The sequence below is a fragment of the Festucalex cinctus genome, chromosome 1, assembly GCF_051991245.1.
Source record: "Festucalex cinctus isolate MCC-2025b chromosome 1, RoL_Fcin_1.0, whole genome shotgun sequence".
Taxonomy (NCBI): Eukaryota; Metazoa; Chordata; class Actinopteri; order Syngnathiformes; family Syngnathidae; genus Festucalex; species Festucalex cinctus.
The window spans coordinates 5219977-5239511 of NC_135411.1; the positions used below are offsets into that span (position 1 = coordinate 5219977).

The 19535-nt window shown below is 38.6% G+C and overlaps 2 protein-coding genes, 1 long non-coding RNA gene and 8 other non-coding genes across 18 annotated transcripts in view; 2 read left to right on the top strand and 9 right to left on the bottom strand.

Annotated features, from left to right (window-relative positions):
* LOC144013515 (nuclear receptor coactivator 2-like) overlaps positions 1–1737 on the top strand; it is a 54069-nt gene extending 52332 nt beyond the window's left edge. For all 5 annotated transcript variants that reach the window (XM_077512505.1, XM_077512513.1, XM_077512495.1 and 2 more), the window contains one exon: positions 1–1737. This exon is cut by the window's left edge and continues 675 nt beyond it. The gene's annotated coding sequence lies outside the window, so the exon portion shown is untranslated.
* A 3538-nt stretch (positions 1738–5275) lies between these two features.
* pfkpb (phosphofructokinase, platelet b) overlaps positions 5276–19535 on the top strand; it is a 59653-nt gene continuing 45393 nt past the window's right edge. For 2 of the 4 annotated variants that reach the window (XM_077505983.1, XM_077505993.1), the window contains exons 1-7: positions 5276–5805; positions 6969–7042; positions 9826–9903; positions 9972–10161; positions 13541–13706; positions 13791–13835; positions 14146–14254. In XM_077505983.1, coding sequence (XP_077362109.1) covers positions 5706–5805; positions 6969–7042; positions 9826–9903; positions 9972–10161; positions 13541–13706; positions 13791–13835; positions 14146–14254 — 762 coding nt within the window. In that variant the 5' untranslated portion in view covers positions 5276–5705. Of the gene's footprint in view, positions 5806–6677; positions 6844–6968; positions 7043–9825; positions 9904–9971; positions 10162–13540; positions 13707–13790; positions 13836–14145; positions 14255–19535 lie in introns of those variants that run through there. The other 2 variants (XM_077505992.1, XM_077505989.1) reach the window with 2 other exon arrangements.
* On the bottom strand, positions 8603–8674 carry trnaw-cca (transfer RNA tryptophan (anticodon CCA)). Its single transcript has one exon. It is a non-coding gene; the product is annotated as a tRNA-Trp (tRNA).
* Positions 13199–19535, bottom strand: part of LOC144007807 (uncharacterized) — a 53941-nt gene continuing 47604 nt past the window's right edge. The window contains exon 3 of the long non-coding RNA XR_013280378.1: positions 13199–13900. This is a non-coding gene — a long non-coding RNA (uncharacterized LOC144007807). The remainder of the gene's footprint in view (positions 13901–19535) is intronic.
* On the bottom strand, positions 17883–17974 carry trnar-ucu (transfer RNA arginine (anticodon UCU)). Its single transcript is given in 2 exon segments — positions 17883–17918; positions 17938–17974. It is a non-coding gene; the product is annotated as a tRNA-Arg (tRNA).
* On the bottom strand, positions 18258–18349 carry trnar-ucu (transfer RNA arginine (anticodon UCU)). Its single transcript is given in 2 exon segments — positions 18258–18293; positions 18313–18349. It is a non-coding gene; the product is annotated as a tRNA-Arg (tRNA).
* trnar-ucu (transfer RNA arginine (anticodon UCU)) lies at positions 18448–18539 on the bottom strand. Its single transcript is given in 2 exon segments — positions 18448–18483; positions 18503–18539. It is a non-coding gene; the product is annotated as a tRNA-Arg (tRNA).
* On the bottom strand, positions 18638–18729 carry trnar-ucu (transfer RNA arginine (anticodon UCU)). Its single transcript is given in 2 exon segments — positions 18638–18673; positions 18693–18729. It is a non-coding gene; the product is annotated as a tRNA-Arg (tRNA).
* trnar-ucu (transfer RNA arginine (anticodon UCU)) lies at positions 18828–18919 on the bottom strand. The gene is given in 2 exon segments: positions 18828–18863; positions 18883–18919. It is a non-coding gene; the product is annotated as a tRNA-Arg (tRNA).
* Positions 19205–19296, bottom strand: trnar-ucu (transfer RNA arginine (anticodon UCU)). The gene is given in 2 exon segments: positions 19205–19240; positions 19260–19296. It is a non-coding gene; the product is annotated as a tRNA-Arg (tRNA).
* Positions 19395–19486, bottom strand: trnar-ucu (transfer RNA arginine (anticodon UCU)). The gene is given in 2 exon segments: positions 19395–19430; positions 19450–19486. It is a non-coding gene; the product is annotated as a tRNA-Arg (tRNA).

Here is a 19535-nt window from a genome sequence, read left to right on the forward strand (position 1 = left end):
GCGCAACATTCCGAGTGGGAAAGCACGGAATTGCGTTACTGAATTAACAAAAAAAAAAGCAACTAAAGGGTGCAGAAAATTAAAAATTAAACTTATGATGATTAAATCATACACAAATGATTACACAAAATATACAATCGAATGTCAAATATATTTGATATATATATATTTTTTTAGACACAATCCCCTGTTATTCAGTTGTTGTTGTTTTGTTTTTTTTCCAGGTGGAGATCTATTTAAAAAAATAAAAATAAATAAAAAATGCAAACCGAAATAGTTTTTTAACCTATCCCACGTTATTTAAAAACAAAAACAAAAACAAAACAGAGTACCGGTACACATGTGTTTTTTTTCCCCCATTTTTTTTTTTTTTTTTTTTTAAACAGACTGTCACTAAATTTCAACTTTCCTTTTTAAAAAAATAATAATAATGATAATTTTTATGGCAGTTAAATGGAGCATCAATCATTTGTTGTATTTTCATTATTTGTGCTTTTGTCTAAACCTCGCTAATATTTGTGGTCCTGTAATGAAACAACCAAATTTAAAAAAAAGATTTAATAATAATAAAAAAAAATCAATTATACTACAATCCAAACACTGAAGTTTTCCTCCTGCATTTTTGTCCATTTGTATTTATTTTCTTTTGACTAAAATCTCACTTATGGCTGTTTTTTTGTAAGTATCATTTTGGCGCCATCTTGGTGCCGAGGATGTAAAAGCGTGTTGATTGACTCATGGTGGGGCCCTAATGTTCATGGGGCCCTAACGAATGGGGCCCTTATACCTTGGAGCAAACAAAATGGCCAGATTTTTTATTTTTTTAACGGCACACGTTTTCTTGATTTTCTTTTTTATCATTTTGACACCAAATATGAAGCTAACGTGTCGTCAGCCTTAACCGTCTTAGATGCTAACGTTAGCGTCGACTGAATTAGCGTTTTTCATCCAAAGGCTGCTGATGAAAGAGATGAAAAGCACATTAAAATGACACATGAAAGCTTTTTATGAAAAGCATTTTAGCTAGCTAGCTAGCTAGCTAGTGAGTTAGTTAGTTAGCTAGTGAGCTAGCACGCAATTGGGCCACAGAGAACTAAAGTAGGTTAATTCCCATATTTTGGAATACTTTCAAGTTTTGAATTTCATAGGTTGGAACCCAACCAGTAACTATGGAGGACCAAAGCTGTCAACATTAAAAATAAATGAATAAATAAATAAAAGTAAAAATAAAAATGGATATACAAAATATGATTCAAAAATGTAATTAAAAAAATATATAAATGCAAATAAGAACAACAAAAAGTATAAATAAATAAAGTCAAAATAAATACAAAAATAAATTTACATTTTTGAATGTCATTTTATATTTTTGTAATTTTACTTTCATTTATTTATGGATATATATATATATATATTTTTATTTTATTTCCATGTATATTATTTAAATTTGTAATTATATTTTTATATCTGGTTTTATGTTCACTTATATTCATGTATTTATTTATGTATTTATTTTTAATTTTGGCAGTTTTGGTCCTCCATACGTAACATGGAGGTTAACCCAAATAAAAGAGAAAAAAAAAAACGTTTTTAAGAAATTATTATAAATGGAAATAAGAACAACAAAATATATATATCCATGAATAAGTAAAAATTACATTTGTACATGTACATTTTTGAATCGCATTTTATATTTTTGTATTTTTATTTTAATGTATTTATATATATATATATATATATATATATATATATATATATATATATATATATATATATATATATATATATATATATATATATATATATATATATATATATATATATATATAATTTTAATTATATATATATTTTTTTAATCTGTTTTTATGTTCACTTTTATTCATTTATTTATTTATGTATTTATTTTTAATTTTGGCAGTTTTGGTCCTCCATATGTAACATGGAGGTTAACAAAATAAAAGAAAAAACCAAAACTGGTTGAGCTCAATCGTGCTGTGACATGCTGACGTGTCATAATTGACAGTCAACCTCGATTTAGGACCAGTTTTCATCGGGGAAAAAAAAATAAAACAAAAAACGGGAATTAGCCCGCTTTTTGTTCTCAATGGCTCAATTTAGCTTGGAAGTGTTTTGTGCAAAACCGGAAATTGGAACGTTATATAGTTGAGTCTTTTTATTATTATTATTATTCTGATTTGCATAAACTTGAATGAAGACACTGAAAATGAACGATTGATTCCTGGTCAATGTTGGACAATCCGCTTTCATTGTTTTTTTTGTTTTTTTTTTGGTGTTAAAAGTCCAAAGACACGACTGGGGGGGGGGGAGCCATTCACATGTTATGAATGTCACGTTTCGGCCTCTCGGTGGCTGACGTAGTCAAAGATATCGATATTAATATCTAGCGCATATTCCACAGACGCGACGATTTGTCCGCGTGTGCACATTTGTCACGAAAAAAAAATGCCTTAGAAGTTCACTGAAATGTATTTTGTTGTATGAGACATTTTATGGATGTTTTGACTGCTCAGTAGATCCAATTTGAAATCATGAATGTCAAATCCAAGATGGAATATTTAGATTATGTTTTCATTTTTTTTTTTTTTTTTTAAGATTAGAATGTAAAATGTTCTTTCTTCTTTCTTTTTTTTTTTTTTTGGTTTGTGCGACAAGAAAGACATTTATTTAGTGGGCTGTCCAAAAGTTTCAAGCTGATATGAATCCTAATTATATGAATGAATACTTTCTATTGTGAGAAAGTCGAATCAAGCAAAAACTTTTGTGCAAAACGTCGCGGACGTCGAACGGCGCTTTCGTTTTGTCGCTGCTTGTATTTATGATTGGTGACACTGTAAATAAATTTATTTTTATTCACACGCCATGCGTCTTTGTGTCATTCATTTTTGTCTATTATGTTTTATTATTTCGTTATGTTTGATGTCACGTTTCATTGGATGTGGTTCAAATGCGGTTTAGTCAGTTTAAAATTTTTTTTTTTTTTAAATGTTGAAAAAAAAAATCCATGCACTTCAGCTTGAAATTTAATCTTGAATTATGTTGTGATTGCATGAAATATATTCATTTGAAAGGTGTGATTTTTTCAAGAAATAAAAAAAAAAAGGCAATTTCTCGAATGATGATTTGATATCCGATCAAGTTGCCTTCAGGGAAAATCTGAAATCAGCCTTTACCCAGCCATGCTGTCTTTAAATTCTGTTGTTGCCTTCGGGGACAGTCAGAAATCTGCTTTTTCTCCAGTCATCTCTATTTTTTGTTTTTCTTCACTATAATAATAATAATAATAATAATAATAATAATAATAATAATAATAATAATAATAATAATAATAATAATTTCATCAAACATCCCTCTATCAATCAGCCAATTGTAAGTGATGTCATCAATCCATCTTCTGCAGTAGCTATCATCCAATCAAGTCAGTGTTGCCTTCGATGACCATCAGAAAAAAAGAAATTTCTGTATCCGTGGAGCCGTTTCTTGAGTCGCATGTAATCCAAATTGGTGTTGCCTTCAGGGACAGTCGGGAATCATCATTTTCTCAAAGACACCTCTATTTTTTTTTTCATCACTATAAACTGCTACCTTCAGTGACAGTCGGAAAACTGAGTTTTCACCACATATTAATCGCGTTAATCAGCGTTGGCGTCTCGTGTTGCCTTCAGGAACAGTCAGAAATCAAAGATTTCTGCATCCCTTCAGCCATTTTTTTTTTTTTAATAAAGTGTTTATGAACTTATTGAATCATAATTACTGTTGCTTTCAGGGACAGTCTGAAATCGAACTTTTCACCATACGTCCATCTATCAGTCAGTACGAAATGAATGTTTGATTCTTCAGTCTCATCAAAACTGGTGTTGCCTTCAGGAACAATCTGAAATCTAAATTTTCTCACCCGTAACTGAACTTCTGTTTCTAAATGTGCTAAAAAAAAAAATGGTCTTGTATGTTGTAGTTAACTTTTATTTTCAATTGCCTGAAGCATTTCCTGTGCGTATGTACTAAAGCGCGTGTGAATGTTTGTAAGGACTTGACTTATTTTTTTTTTTGTCACGGAGACACGTGAATGCGTCGTGGTACTCACGCGTGACCTCTGCGTGAGCTTCCGGTCCAAAAATAAGACGTGTCCAAACGCTTGCCTGCCCCGAGTGAAGAGATACGACACGCTCGCGACTGCCTTCCGGGGTCGACGTCACGTGACCGCCATTTTCTTATTGTGTCCGTCATGAACGCGCGATTGGGACATGGCCGCTTGTCTTTTGTGCTCGCTGCTGCTTCGTGCTTAACGTCACACAGCTGCCATTGCGCAATCGCTCGTCCACATTTGCCACACAAGAAAAGTGTGGAATGTTCGAGAACACTTTCTTCACACCGATACCAGTACGAGTACTGCACTCAACTTTTGAGCAGTCATTAAGACTAAGTACTGATACATTGAAATAATTTACTTATAATGATGATAATAATAATAATAATAAGTTACTTAAAAATCGGCTCATTTTCCGATATCTCGCATTGATACTCGCCCGTTCCTAATGTGCACTTACAGTCTCCTAAAAACATTACAACAAAATCAGAAGCTCTAAACTAAGCACACTTTATAAAAGTGACAAACAAAAAAAGTAACTTTTTTGTTGTTGTTGTCATTTATTACAACATTCAAGCGGTGCATTCGAGGATGGTCGGAAGTCGGAAGTTTCCGAGTTCAAACCAGGAAGTGAGTACAGGCACGCCCCCTCATTACACTTTTTTTTTATTTTTTTAAGTCAGGAAAAAAAAGGACCCCGACATCACCGACGGACTACAAGTGACGTCACTCTACAACGGCGACCCCTTTGGAAACACAGACAGTAAATGGAAAAACACAATTTACTCGAGTATAAAACTAGATAACTTTCTTCATTCATAAATGTTCAACATAATTTCACGGTAACACGACGTACGTGACAGTATGCCACATGAAATTATATGGTGAACTACTGAACTGTTTGGAATGATTATGAAATAAGATAAAAACAATAAATGAAGCAAAATTGCGAGAAGGTAAGTTTGCTGGAGGTCAAAATGAGTTTTGAGAACCGAAATAAAAAGCAGTTTATCCGCCATTTTGGTTGTTTACTTTCGCCTCGAACGCTTTCAGGTCGGAACTGGGAAACAAACATTTCGGACATTTCCGACTTCTAACTATCCTCGAATGCAGCGTTAGCATACACAAAAGATCTTGACGTCAATTGGCTATCGCAACTGTCACTCACAGGTAAGCCCTGACGTGATTGGCCAGGCGGAAGTTTGACCAGCCTCCCCGGCAGTACGGCAGACGCCAAAGGGTAACGAAGTCCCACTCTGACGTTTCCTCTTCTCTGTCAACGCGACTCTCGCGCGAACATTAAAAAAAAATAATGAGACATTTTTAAACCCCCTTCATGACTGCTCGCTCTACAAGTGTGACTTCCACTTCGACGCGGTCCCCTCGCTACTCTCCACTTGTTCTCGCGCAGTCCCGGTGAGCCATCTCGACGAAAGTGAGAGCTTTGCGAAAAGGGGGGCGTCACCCACTGCAGTCTGTCCCGCTCGCTCGCTGGCTCCATCCGAGCCGGCCCGGCGCTCACCGTCCACAAGGCACAAGACGCAGGAGGACACCGTGAAGAGGAAGAGGAAGAGGAGAAGACACAAGTGAAGCCGAGACAATGTCGGCCCCCAAGCGACAAGACACCCGGAAGCTCTTCGAGAACTTGTCCGGCGCCGGGAAGGCCGTCGCAGTGCTCACCAGCGGCGGAGATGCCCAAGGTAACAATCGGCGGGTTCCATTATCGGACGGCGCCGATGTTGAACGGGGACTAATATTATCAATAATATATTGGGAAAAACAGAATTCCATTCTCTTATTTAAGATGTTCCGCCTTTTTTTTTTGACAAGCATCACTACTCACTTGGTTTCGTCATTATGTACTCGCTAACGTGAAAGCAAGACAGTTTTCCCTTGATAGGAAATTTGTGTTGCCTTGGTAACCGAGAATTCGTCCACATAAATGAGGACGTGTCCGATAATGGAATCATGTCTTCCGCGGCGGCAAGTTAATTTAATGATGGACGTTAGACTGCACCAAAAGAAAAAGAAAAAAAAAAGCTCCAGACCGAGTACATTTATTATTATTAATAATTCATATGATTGTTTTTACTTCCAATACATAGAAGTGTTCCCATGGAGGAGCATTTTTAATTGAGTTTTATTGGGAGGTTATGCAACAGCAACGTTAGCGCGCACAAGCACACAATTTGGAGGAGTTTGTGTATGTGTCGACATCAACAAGTGCTATTTCTATTTAAAATAATAATAATAAAAATCCATCCGTCTGTCCTTGATGATATCGATTTGCACTTGCGCACAAAGAAGTAACCAAAAAAGGCAAAGCAATGTAGCTTATTTTCTTTTTTTTTTAATTTTCTGTAGCTTGTCACAATTCGTGTCGCACAAGCGCGCAGGATGAGTCGTGACCGTCACGCTACCAAACGTCAAATACGACCACTTCCGTTTAGTGACTTTCACAATAAGAGCGAGCGTGCCTATCTTAGGCGGAGCTTCGCTTTTTACGTTCGAAAGGCAAAAGCGGGGATTTGTTTGCTCGTGGCTGCCGCGTGAGCGCTTGACGGGCGACCTGGAAAAGCGACGCAGCGCCTACGTGAGGAGAAGCAAGTCGGCTGGCCCGCCGGTCAAATGCAGGAAATGAACGGACGCCGCACAACAGGGAATTGCAATACGTCATACGTCACGATGATAAATACATGTCACCTGTTCATCCACTTTTAGAGATGGAAGGTTCATTGGTTAGCATCCAATGGGGGATTTCATGCCACGTTATTTTGTTTTTATTCGTATAATTTTGAATCATTCTGAAAAAGAAAAAAAATATGCTATTGTTTGTTTTTTGTTTTTTTTTTGTTTTTTTTAGGGATGAACGCGGCGGTCCGAGCGGTGGTCCGCATGGGGATTTACGTGGGAGCCAAAGTCTACTTTATACATGAGGTGTGTAGATGTTAAAGCAACAAGTGATAACATATGAAAAGTGGAGGGGAAAAAAATGTCAACGTTACAAAGATTTCTTCAAACGTGTGCGGTGACACAAAAAAACAAACGACGAATGTGTTTGGAACATGAAAATAGTAATAAAAATGTGACGGTAGTTGACTAGTTAGGGTTAAGAAGTCAGCAATGAAAATGGAAATTGCGAGAAAGATAAAAAAAAATGCAGAAAAAAACGTGACGTTTAAAAAGTAATAGTAAAAAAAAGAGAGAAAAAAATCAAAAATGCCACACGGGAAAAAAATGACAATAGGTAAGAGAAATATTATACTGCTAAAATGTTGAAAATGGTTAAATAAAGTTGTAAAATGACACACTGGAAAAAAAAAAACAAGTGGAAAAAAAATATTAACAAAAATTAATAAAGCGACTTTGTTAAAAATGTGAACAAGGTGGGAAAAAAGTGGCAAAAAAACAAAAGTGACATTCTTATAAAGTGGAAAAAAAAGTAAAAAATGAAATGATAACATTCTTGGAATGTAAAAAAAAAAGTAAAATGCGACATTAAACAAAACATGGAAAAAGTTGCATTGCTAAAAATATGAAAAAAATGACATTGTTAAACATGAATAAATGCAAATGTGACATTCTTAAAAAGTGGAAAAAGTGAAGAAATGACAGTGGCGTTAATAAATGTGTAACGCAACATTGTGAATCAATTAAAACATGAAAAAAAAAGATGTCATTGGTCAAATGTGAAACCATAAAAAAAATCTGAAATGTGACATTCCACAAACTTGAAAAAGTCGGGAATGTTAAAAACGTGAAGAGTGGCATTGTTAAAATGTGAGCAACATGACAAATGAAAGAAAGATACATGTGAGAAAAGTTATATTGTGAATAAGTGAAAATAATTGTTAATAAAAAAAAAACTGAAAAATAAAAACAAATACCTGAAATTGTTTAAAGCACATATTTTAGTGTTGGTTTACACTTAAAAAAAAAAATTTTTTTATATATATATATATATTTATTTATTTTTTTAAATATGACAACATTTAAAAATCAAACAGTCAAATCAAGACATTGTGTAAAAAGTTTAAAAAAAAAAAAGTCACTTGAGTGAAGTGGTTAAGTTTGAGGAGGCGTCCTGCTTTGAGCGTCCGTTGAATTGCTAATTGGATGAAAGTCGTGATCCTCGCTGACTCCGTTTTATCCTCTCACGAAATCCTCTTCCGCTTTTCACTTTGGCGGTCGTTCAGCGTTTCTTTCTTTTTTTTTTTTTTTACCCCAAGAAACATTTGAAGTACGTTCGCGTTCCCTGTTGAGTCAATGGAGTCATTTGATTTTGTGGACCGGACAACATCAGCGCTTCCGTTCAACATTATTACCTCCGCCAAGGAGGTTCGCTTTTCATGGCTGATGAACATGAAGAATATCCAGGAAGACGAATCGCATTCTGACCTCATTCAACACGCGTCGTCTGAGGCTACAAGCCACGTTGCTATCAAATGACTTTAAAAAAGCAAAATTAAAAGGAAATTGTTGACGAAGTGTCTTTGGTGACCCTGACATGATTTGAACACGCAACCTTCTGATCTGGAGTCAGACGCGCTGCCGTTGCGCCACAGAGTCTGGCTGTCATTGTTCCTATTAAATATGGACAAAATTATCAAAACATAAAAAAAAAATTTCCATGGACAAAATGAAAGGCAAATATGACACAATGAGAAAAAAAAATAATTTCAAATATACGACAGTGAATGAAAATGGGAAAATGTCAAGATGTGTGACGTTGGAAAATAAATAAACAAATAAATATATATATAGTAGCAAAATCCCAGAAAAATGTAAAGAAATTAAAAACAACATCACTGAAAAAATGTCAAACAAATGTGACTGCAAAAATACATATATTTAAAAAATGTGACAGTAAAAATGTTAAACTACGACGCTGAAAAAAAATGAAAGAAAAAATGAGGATTTTTTTTTTAAATGTAACATTAAAAAACATTAAAAATTGGACAGTGACAATGTGTAAATAGTAATAGTAAACAGTACATAATGATGAAAAATAAACAAACAAGCAAACAAACAAACAGATAAATAAATAAATGAAAAAATGACATTGAAATGTGACATTTTGTAAAAACAGGAAATATGACCCCAAAAAATAAGAAATAAGAAAACAATAAATTAAAAACAATGTGACAATGAAATATCAGTTTTAAAAAATGTGGCAGAGAATAAAAGTAAAGACAATGAAAGTTAAGACAATGTAAAAAAAAACTAAACAAATGCAAAGAAATGTTAAAAAACAAACAAACAATGCACGTACAATGGATGTGACAGTAAAAAAATGTTCAAATTGAGAAGATGTAAAAATGTGACAGTTGAAGCAATTTTAAAAATGTGTTAAATAAATAGGCCAATATGATGGTGTAAAAAAAAAAAATACTGTAAAAATTGTCACAGCATAAAATATTATTATTTTAGAGGACAAATGCAAAGAAAGTAAAAACATTGGGAGTTTGAAATTAAAAAAAAAAAAAAAAAGTAGCAGAGAAAAAACACGACGACAAAGTAAAAAAAAAAAAAAAAAAAAAGTAGCAGAGAAAAAACAAGACGACAAAGTAAAAAAAAAAAAAAAAAGGTAGCAGAGAAAAAACACGACGACAAAGTAAAAAAAAAAAAAAAAGTATACCGGTAAATAAAATGTTTAAAAAAAAATATATGTATATATGCATATGAAAAACGTGTCACTAAAAACAGTGTTTGTCCCACAGGGCTACCAGGGCATGGTGGATGGCGGCGACAACATCAAGGAGGCGTCGTGGGAAAGCGTCTCCAGCATGTTGCAAGTGGTGAGCGCAACAAAATGCAATGTGCAACGTATACGCCCTCTTGAACCTTGACCCCCCCCCCCCCGCAGGGCGGCACTGTGATCGGCAGCGCCCGCTGCAAAGCCTTCCGCACGCGCGAGGGCCGCCTGCAGGCGGCGCTCAACCTGGTGCAGAAGAGCATCGCCAACCTCTGCGTCATCGGCGGAGACGGAAGCCTCACCGGGGCCAATCTCTTCCGGGAGGAGTGGAGCGGACTCCTGGATGAGCTCCTGCAGAAAGGTGAGCGAGGCCTTCGTCGGCAGCCACTTGGAGAATGCGGGCATCCGTCCTTGCATGCCGAGTGAGCACTCAAAAAAGCTAAAGAAAAAAAAATGACAGCAATGCAACAAGAATGACTTCGAAGAAAACCTCTCAGTGACATATGTCAGACTGAGAACATCCATCTGGAGAATGTGGGCATCCATCCTTGCATGCCGAGGGAGCACCCAAAAAAGCGAAACAAAAAAATGACAGCAATGCAACAAGAATGACTTCGAAGAAAACCTCTCAGTGACATATGTCAGACTGAGAACATCCATCTGGAGAATGTGGGCATCCATCCTTGCATGCTGAGTGAGCACTCAAAAAAGCTAAACAAAAAAAAGAAATGATAGCAATGCAACAAGAATGACTAGAAGAAACCCTCTCAGTGACATATGTTACACTGAGAACATCCATCTGGAGAATGTGGGCATCAATTCTTGCATGCCGAGTGAGCAACTCAAAAAAGCTAAACAAAAAAAAAAAATGACAGCAATGCAACAAGAATGACTTCAAAGAAAACCTCTCAGTGACATATGTCAGACTGAGAACATCCATCTGGAGAATGTGGGCATCCATCCTTGCATGCTGAGTGAGCACTCAAAAAAGCTAAACAAAAAAAAGAAATGATAGCAATGCAACAAGAATGACTAGAAGAAACCCTCTAAGTGACATATGTTACACTGAGAACATCCATCTGGAGAATGTGGGCATCAATTCTTGCATGCCGAGTGAGCAACTCAAAAAAGCTAAAAAAAAAAAAAAAATGACAGCAATGCAACAAGAATGACTTCAAAGAAAACCTCTCAGTGACATATGTCAGACTGAGAACATCCATCTGGAGAATGTGGGCATCCATCCTTGCATGCTGAGTGAGCACTCAAAAAAGCTAAACAAAAAAAAAAAAATGACAGCAATGCAACAAGAATGACTTCAAAGAAAACCTCTCAGTGACATATGTCAGACTGAGAACATCCATCTGGAGAATGTGGGCATCCATCCTTGCATGCTGAGTGAGCACTCAAAAAAGCTAAACAAAAAAAAGAAATGATAGCAATGCAACAAGAATGACTAGAAGAAACCCTCTCAGTGACATATGTTACACTGAGAACATCCATCTGGAGAATGTGGGCATCAATTCTTGCATGCCGAGTGAGCAACTCAAAAAAGCTAAACAAAAAAAAAAAATGACAGCAATGCAACAAGAATGACTTCGAAGAAAACCTCTCGGTGCCATATGTCAGACTGAGAACATCCATCTGGAGAATGTGGGCATCCATCCTTGCATGCCGAGTGAGCACCCAAAAAAGCGAAACAAAAAAATGACAGCAATGCAACAAGAATGACTTCGAAGAAAACCTCTCAGTGACATATGTCAGACTGAGAACATCCATCTGGAGAATGTGGGCATCCATCCTTGCATGCCGAGTGAGCAACTCAAAAAAGCTAAACAAAAAAAATAAATGACTGCAATGCAACAAGAATGACTTTGAAGAAAACCTCTCAGTGCCATATGTCAGACTGAGAACATCCATCTGGAGAATGTGGGCATCCATCCTTGCATGCCGAGTGAGCACCCAAAAAAGCGAAACAAAAAAATGATAGCAATGCAACAAGAATGACTAGAAGAAACCCTCTCAGTGACATATGTCAGACTGAGAACATCCAGCTGGAGAATGCGGGCATCAATCCCACTACTTCTTGTACGGAAGCACTCTATCACTTGAGCTAATTACCCTTGTTGTCATGCTACTTTTCACACTTAGAGAGATGTTCAAAAGTAAATGAAAATCACTCCAAGACAACCATGTGGAGAATAGGGGCATTGGAACCACGACCAGCCTTTCACATTTGGAGAAAACTTAAAAATTGCCTGAAAATGGAGGACACGAACGACCACCTGGAGAATGTGGGCATCCATTTTACTGCTGCTTGCAAGGCAAGCTTTCTACAGAAAAGTTAAACTGTGACCACAATACCACAAAAAAAGGGACTGGAAAGAATTTTGATGTGTCAGTCTGGGAAGAACAGCCATCTGGAGAATCTGGGCGTCGGTCTCACTACTTGCATACACCTGTTGACTATGCTCAGCAAGCAATCTCAAAAAGTTAAAAGATGACTGCAATACAATTAAAAAAAAAGAACTGTCTGTATCATGTGTCAGTCTGACAAAAGCAGCCATTTGGAGAATGTGGGCATTGATCCCATGACCTCACCCATGCAAAGTGCATGTGTTAAGTGACAGGGAATGCAGGAACAATTTCAGTGAGTGGCTTTTACACAGCGAAACAAGTGGACGACCTCAGTGCCAAACTGAAGCGCAACCATCTGGAGAATGTGGGTATCCATCCTTGCATGCTAAGTGAGCACTCAAAAAGCTTGAAAAAAATGACAGCAATGCAACAAGAATGACCAGAAGAAAACCTCAGAGTGACATATGGCACACTGAGAACATCCAGCTGGAGAATGCGGGCATCAAGCCCACAGTGGCAACAATACCACAAAAAAAGGGAATTGGAAAGAAATTTTATGTGTCAGTCTGGGAAGAACAGCCATCTGGAGAATCTGGGCGTCGGTCCCACTACTTGCATACAAATCTTCATTGGAACAACTACACTTGTTGACTATGCTAAGCAAGTTCTCTCCAAAAAGTTAAAAGGGACTGCAATGCAAAAAAAAAAAAAGGCTCTGTATCACGTGCAGCCATTTGGAGAATGTGGGCATTGATCCCATTACCTCACCCATGCGAAATACATGTTACGTGACAGGGAATGCAGGAACAATTTCAGTGAGTGGCTTTTACACAGCGAAACAAGTGGACGACCTCAGTGTCAAACTTCAGCTCATCCATCTGGAGAATGTGGGCATCCATCCCCCTATCTTCCATTAAGGAAACGTATCTTTCATACAGTAAAATAAGTGTTTAAAAAAAAAGAAGCATTACAGTGGGGAGGGAGGTCTGCATTGCTCAGAGTGTCCTGTAGGACATGAACATCCTTAGGGAGAATGTGGGCATCCATCTTTCTATCTTCCATTAAATGATCTATTTTCTTTTACACAGTCAACTCAGTGGTAAAAAAACAACAACAACAAAACAAAACAGTGGCCAGAAATTTTCATTGCACATTGTGTCCTGTCACTGAAGGAACAAGAACAACCTTGTGGAGAATGTGGGCATCTGCCCAACTGTCTTCCATTAAATAAACTGGTGTCTTTCACACTGTAAACTAAGTTAAAAAAAAAAAAACACTACAAAAAAAAATAAAAATCCTCTTAGTTCTGAGTGTCCTATGGCTACGACCATATGGAGAATGCGGGCACGGCTCTCCCGACTAAGTGTGCCGTGTTGCGGCGGCAGGCGCCATCAGCGAGGAGGCGGCGCGCAGCAACTCGGCCCTGCACATCGTGGGCATGGTGGGCTCCATCGACAACGACTTCTGCGGCACCGACATGACCATCGGGACCGACTCGGCGCTGCACCGCATCATCGAGGTGGTGGACGCCATCATGACCACCGCGCAGAGGTCCGCCCACAAACGCGCCGCCATTTTTTTTTTTTTTTTTTTAATGTCGCTTGCCTTTTGACTTTTCTCCTCTTCCGTTTTTAGCCACCAGAGGACCTTCGTGCTGGAGGTGATGGGTCGCCACTGCGGGTACGTGCGTGCGTGCGCCCGCTGGGGCCGATGACGTTGCCGTGGCAACGCAAACTGCTTGAAATCTGATTGGAAAAAAAAAAAAAAAAAAAAATCCACTTACACATGATGGAATAAACTTTTTTTTTTTAATGTATTGTTTATACTTTACTAGACTTGGGCCAAAATTACATTATTCTAAAGGTATGAAAATTAAATGGAAAAAAAAAAATATATATCACCGTATATCAGTATTAAAATTATATCTCTAAAATGACCGTTTATTTATTTATTTTTTTTAAATAACAGCATTATTTTTAACTGTGTGTAGATACTTGGCATTGGTCAGCGCTCTGGCATGTGGAGCCGACTGGGTGTTTTTTCCTGAAATGCCTCCTGAAGACGGCTGGGAGGACAACATGTGCCAGAAGCTGTCCGAGGTAACGCGCGCGCACACCCACGCGTGCACAAACGGTACAAAGAGTCCAAAAGTGACAGCATCGCAAAAAAAAAAACAAAAAAAAAATGTATTGAAGAAAAGCTCAGAGGGAGAACGCAGGCACCAAATTCACTGCCTGTTAACTCATTTACTCCCAATAACGTATAAATACGTTTTTTTTATGCTAGAGCATACAGAAGGCTTTGATGCAGCCTCTCAACTGCAAAGAACGGTTGCAGAAATGGTAGTTATTACACAAACGGCCAGCAGGTGGCGGCAGAGCAAAGGAGATCAACCAGGGCCATGTAGAAAAAAAGCTAAATAACTTACAATTTTGAATCGATTTGCGAAAACTGATGAAACTTAGCTCTCTTCTAATGCTAATTGCTGCAAAACGGAAACAGATAGAAACATACTTTTTTTTTCCTGATGAAAGAAGAGACTTGAATATTTCTTTTGATAGGTTCCATGTTTTTATAGCAATAGAACACAATATTCTGTGGGCCTTGCAAAATCATTCAAAATCCAGTAAAACAGCCGGGAGCGAACGGGACTGCGAAATGTCAAAATGGCGGCGAGTGAATGAGTTAAATGCCAAGCGAGTGCTCGCACACTTGAGATCAATCCCAAAGTGTTTTAGTGCCCCACAACTTCAATTCAAGACAAACCGGACGGTAATTGTTGCTCGTTTCAAAACTGACGTATAAAAGAGCGACTCTGGTGGGACTTCAACCCACCGTTGCATTACTGGAGTGTTTCGAGAGGTCTAACACACGACCCATTGTGCCACAGAGCCTGCAGCTCTAGTTATTACACCTGAGCCAAATTCCCCTTTCAGTCCCCAAATTTTTTTTTTTTTTGCCCATTGTACCTCTAACCTCAGAGCCTGCAGAGGTATCAAATCCAGGTCCAGAAAGTACATTTCATGCCACAATGTAGCTTTCGCCACAGGTGCTTCTCACAGAGAGGTCTTTTACCTGAGGAGAAACGTCCGTGGCTAAAGCCGCAAAAACTGCGGCATGTTTTTGACTTTCTCAACCTGGACTTTTTATCTCTGTGGTCCATAAGCCAAAAAGTGGTTAAGTGTGGAAAAAGTGTTTTTGTTTTTTGTTAAAAAGAGACACCTGTCAGACTCCAACTCACACTTTGAACTCCTTCCCATTATTTAAAAGTCTACTTCGTTGTTTTATAGTCCACAGCCTGGTGGCAGGTATCACTGAAAGATACCAAGACTGGTTGGTGGGATTGAAGGAAGCTTAATTTGACGAGATTGTGGATTGCCAAGCAGTTTTGGTTGCAGGAAACCTGTGACTGTAGTAATCCAGTTTCTTTGTGACTGGGATAAAGATGGCACATTTGAAGCAGGGCTGGGACTGCATTTAGCTCCAGAGCTATTGAAACCCGAGTGAAGACCGGAGACCATCCGGGCCAGGAGCCTTCCCGATCGTTCGCTGCTTGATGAGCCGACTCGCAACCTGTTCTTGAAGGTTCATTGAAGGACTGGCTAAGGGCACAGATGTCCTCTTTAGTTGCTGAAATGGATAGCACACTGTAAAGTGATGTTAGCTAGCAGGCCAGTCATTCTGTTTCGCTAAATGACTGAAAAACAAACCCCACCTAGCATTTTATACATACCAGTGAGAAAATGCTTTCATGCTTTCCAACCTGAGGCCACTCCATCCTGAGGCGGTCTTGCGATCGTTTCTGTACACTTGATTTATCCTCTTCACCCAAAAACTGGTGCAACACGAAAACTACACATTTTTGTCATTGTTTTAATTCAGGTGAGTGGTATCTTTGATCCTATTAACTCATTCACTCGCCGCCATTTTCACATTTCGCAATCCCGTTCGCTCCCGGCTGTTTTACTGAATTTTGACTGATTTTGCAAGACCCGCAGAATATTGTGTTCAATTGCTACAAAAGCGGGCGGCACGGTAGTCGAGTGGTTAGCACGTCGGCTTCCCAGTTCTGAGGTCTCCGGTTCGAGTCCAGGCTCGGACCTTCCTGGGTGGAGTTTGCATGTTCTCCCCGTGCCCGCGTGGGTCTTCTCCGGGTACTCCGGTCGACTCCCACATTCCAAAGACATGCATGGCAGGTTAATTGGGCGCTCTGAATTGTCCCTAGGTGTGCTTGTGCGTATGGATGGTTGTTCGTCTCTGTGTGCCCTGCGATTGGCTGGCAACCAGTCCAGGGTGTCCCCCGCCTTCTGCCCAGAGCCAGCTGAGATAGGCGCCAGCACCCCCCGCGACCCTTGTGAGGAATAAGCGGTCAAGAAAATGGATGGATGGATGGATGCTACAAAAGCATGGAACCGATCAAAAGAAAGATTAAAGTCTCTTCTTTCATCAGGAAAAAAAAAAAGTATGTTTCTATCTGTGCAGCAATTAGCATTAGAAGAGAGCTAAGTTTCATCAGTTTTCACAAATCTATTCAAAATTGTAAGTAATTGAGTTTTTTCTCAACATGGCCCTGTTTGATCTCCTTTGCTCTGCTGCCACCTGCTGGCCGTTTGTGTAATAACTACCATTTCTGCAACCGTTATTTGCAGTTGAGAGGCTGCATCAAAGCTTTCTGTATGCTCTAGCATGAAAAAAAACAAAAAAAACGTATAAATACATCTTTGGGACACTTTAAACATAAAAAAAATACGTATTTACACGTTATTGGGAGCAAATGAGTTAATAAGCTATAGGTTATTTTCAAACTTAAAATCCAACATATTTTGGTCAGTTGGACTCTACTCGGGGGTATGGTCTTCTATAATTTATGACGGCCTGTGGGACTCCCCGCACTGACCAGAGACGATGACAGAAAACTGGTTCTTCAGCTCTCTGCATAACTTATCTCTGCGACGTTTAATTCCTTTAGGACGGGAGTTGAGCAGTTTTCCAGCTGGTTCCTGATCAGATTTTATAGGCCTGGTGGAGTTGGCAAAATGAACCACGTGAAACATCTTGTTTGAAATAGAAAATATTCACAGAAGCTGATGTACTTTAGGATGTGACATGTCTTTATCTTCATCGAAACTGCCAGTTCCAGAATCAGTTGCTTCTCGACCAACTTAAAATGTTGGTGCGCTGTCCATTGTACAACAGAGCCTGCTGACAGAGACTTGGAATGTAACTATAAAAGACCACAACCTAAACTAGATGTGCCAAAGTCCTGTCTTCGAGAACCCTCTTGAGGACTGCACCTCCTAACCGAAAGGTTCTAAGTGGAGAGAGAGTGAAAGCACAGATTCATTTTCAGAGTAATGTTCCATGAATTTTGACACTGGTGGGAGTCAAACCCACAACCTTTGAATTGCCTCTTAGTAAGCATCTTAGAAATCCAATGCGCTGTCCATTGCGCCACAGAGCCTGATGACATACACTTTGGAATGATAATATAAACAACAACCTAAAGATTCGAGCCTGGCATACAACACATGTTCAAAGTACTAAAATGTGACTCTAGTGAGAGTCGAACCTACAACCTTGGAATTGCCTCTTATTTACTAACAAGAGCCCACTGCACTGTCCATTGTGCGACAGAGCCTGAATGCTCAGTTTTTGTAATGTTTATAGAAAAAAAAATACTGTAAACAGAGGCTGAGGTTTAATGTTAAGTACTATTCAACTAAAATCTGACTCCGGTGGGAGTCGAACCCACAACCTTTGAATTTCCTCTCATTCATGAACCTAGAAGTCCAATGCGCTGTCCATTGCACCACAGAGCCTCATGTTTTGGACTTTGGAATGATAATATAAACAACAACAACCTAAAGATTCGAGCTCTACAGATGATTCGTTCAAAGTACCATTCAACTAAAAACTGACTCTGGTGGGAGTCGAACTCACAACCTTTGAATTGCCTTGTATTTACTGACCTAGAAGCCCAATGCGCTGTCCATTTCACCACAGAGCCTGATGACATTGACTTTGGAATGATAATATAAACAACAACCTAAAGATTCAAGCATTGCAGATGATTCATGTTCAAAGTACCATTCAACTAAAACCTGACTCTGGTGGGAGTCGAACCCACAACCTTTGAATTGCTTCTTATTAACTAACTTAGAAGTCCAACGCGCTGTCCATTGCGCCACAGAGCCTGATGACTTAGACTTTGGAATGATAATATAAACAACAACAACCTAAAGGTTCGCGCATGAAAGATGATTCATGTTCAAAGTACCATTCAATTAAAATCCGACTCTGGTGGGAGTCGAACCCACAACCTTTGAATTGCCTCTTATTAACTAACCTAGAAGTCCAATGCGCTGTCCATTGCGCCACAGAGCCTGATGACTTAGACTTTGGAATGATAAAATAAACAACAACAACCTAAAGATTCGAGCATTAAAGATGATTCATGTTCAAAGTACCATTCAACTAAAATCTGACTCTGGTGGGAGTTGAACCCACAACCTTTGAATTGCCTCTTATTAACTAACCTAGAAGTCCAATGCGCTGTCCATTGCGCCACAGAGCCTGATGACTTAGACTTTGGAATGATAAAATAAACAACAACAACCTAAAGATTCGAGCATTAAAGATGATTCATGTTCAAAGTACCATTCAACTAAAATCTGACTCTGGTGGGAGTTGAACCCACAACCTTTGAATTGCCTCTTATTAACTAACCTAGAAGTCCAATGCGCTGTCCATTGCGCCACAGAGCCTGATGACTTCAACTTTGGAATGATAACATAAACAACAACAACCTAAAGATTCGAGCCTTGAGGTTTCATGTTCAAAGTACTATTCAACTAAAATTTGACTCTGGCGGGAGTTGAACCCACAACCTTTGAATTGCCTCTTACTAACAAGCCTAGAAGGCCAATTCGCTGTCCATTGCGCCACAGAGAGTGATGACACAGACTTTGGAATGATAACATAAACATCAACAACCAAAAGCTTCGAGCGTTGCAAAAGATTCATGTTCAAAGTACCATTCAACTAAAATCTGACTCTGGTGGGAGTCGAAGCCACAACCTTTGAATTGCCTCTTACTAAGAAACCTAGAAGTCCAATGCGCTGTCCATTGCGCCACAGAGCCTGACGACTTAGACTTTGGAATGATAACATAAACAACATCAACCTAAAGGTTCGAGCATTAAAAATGATTCATGTTTAAAGTACCATTCAACTAAAATCCGACTCTGGTGGGAGTCGAACCCACAACCTTTGAATTGCCTCTTACTAACTAACCTAGAAGTCCAATGCGCTGTCCATTGCGCCACAGAGCCTGATAAGTTTGACTTTGGAATGATAATATAAACAACAACAACCTAAAGA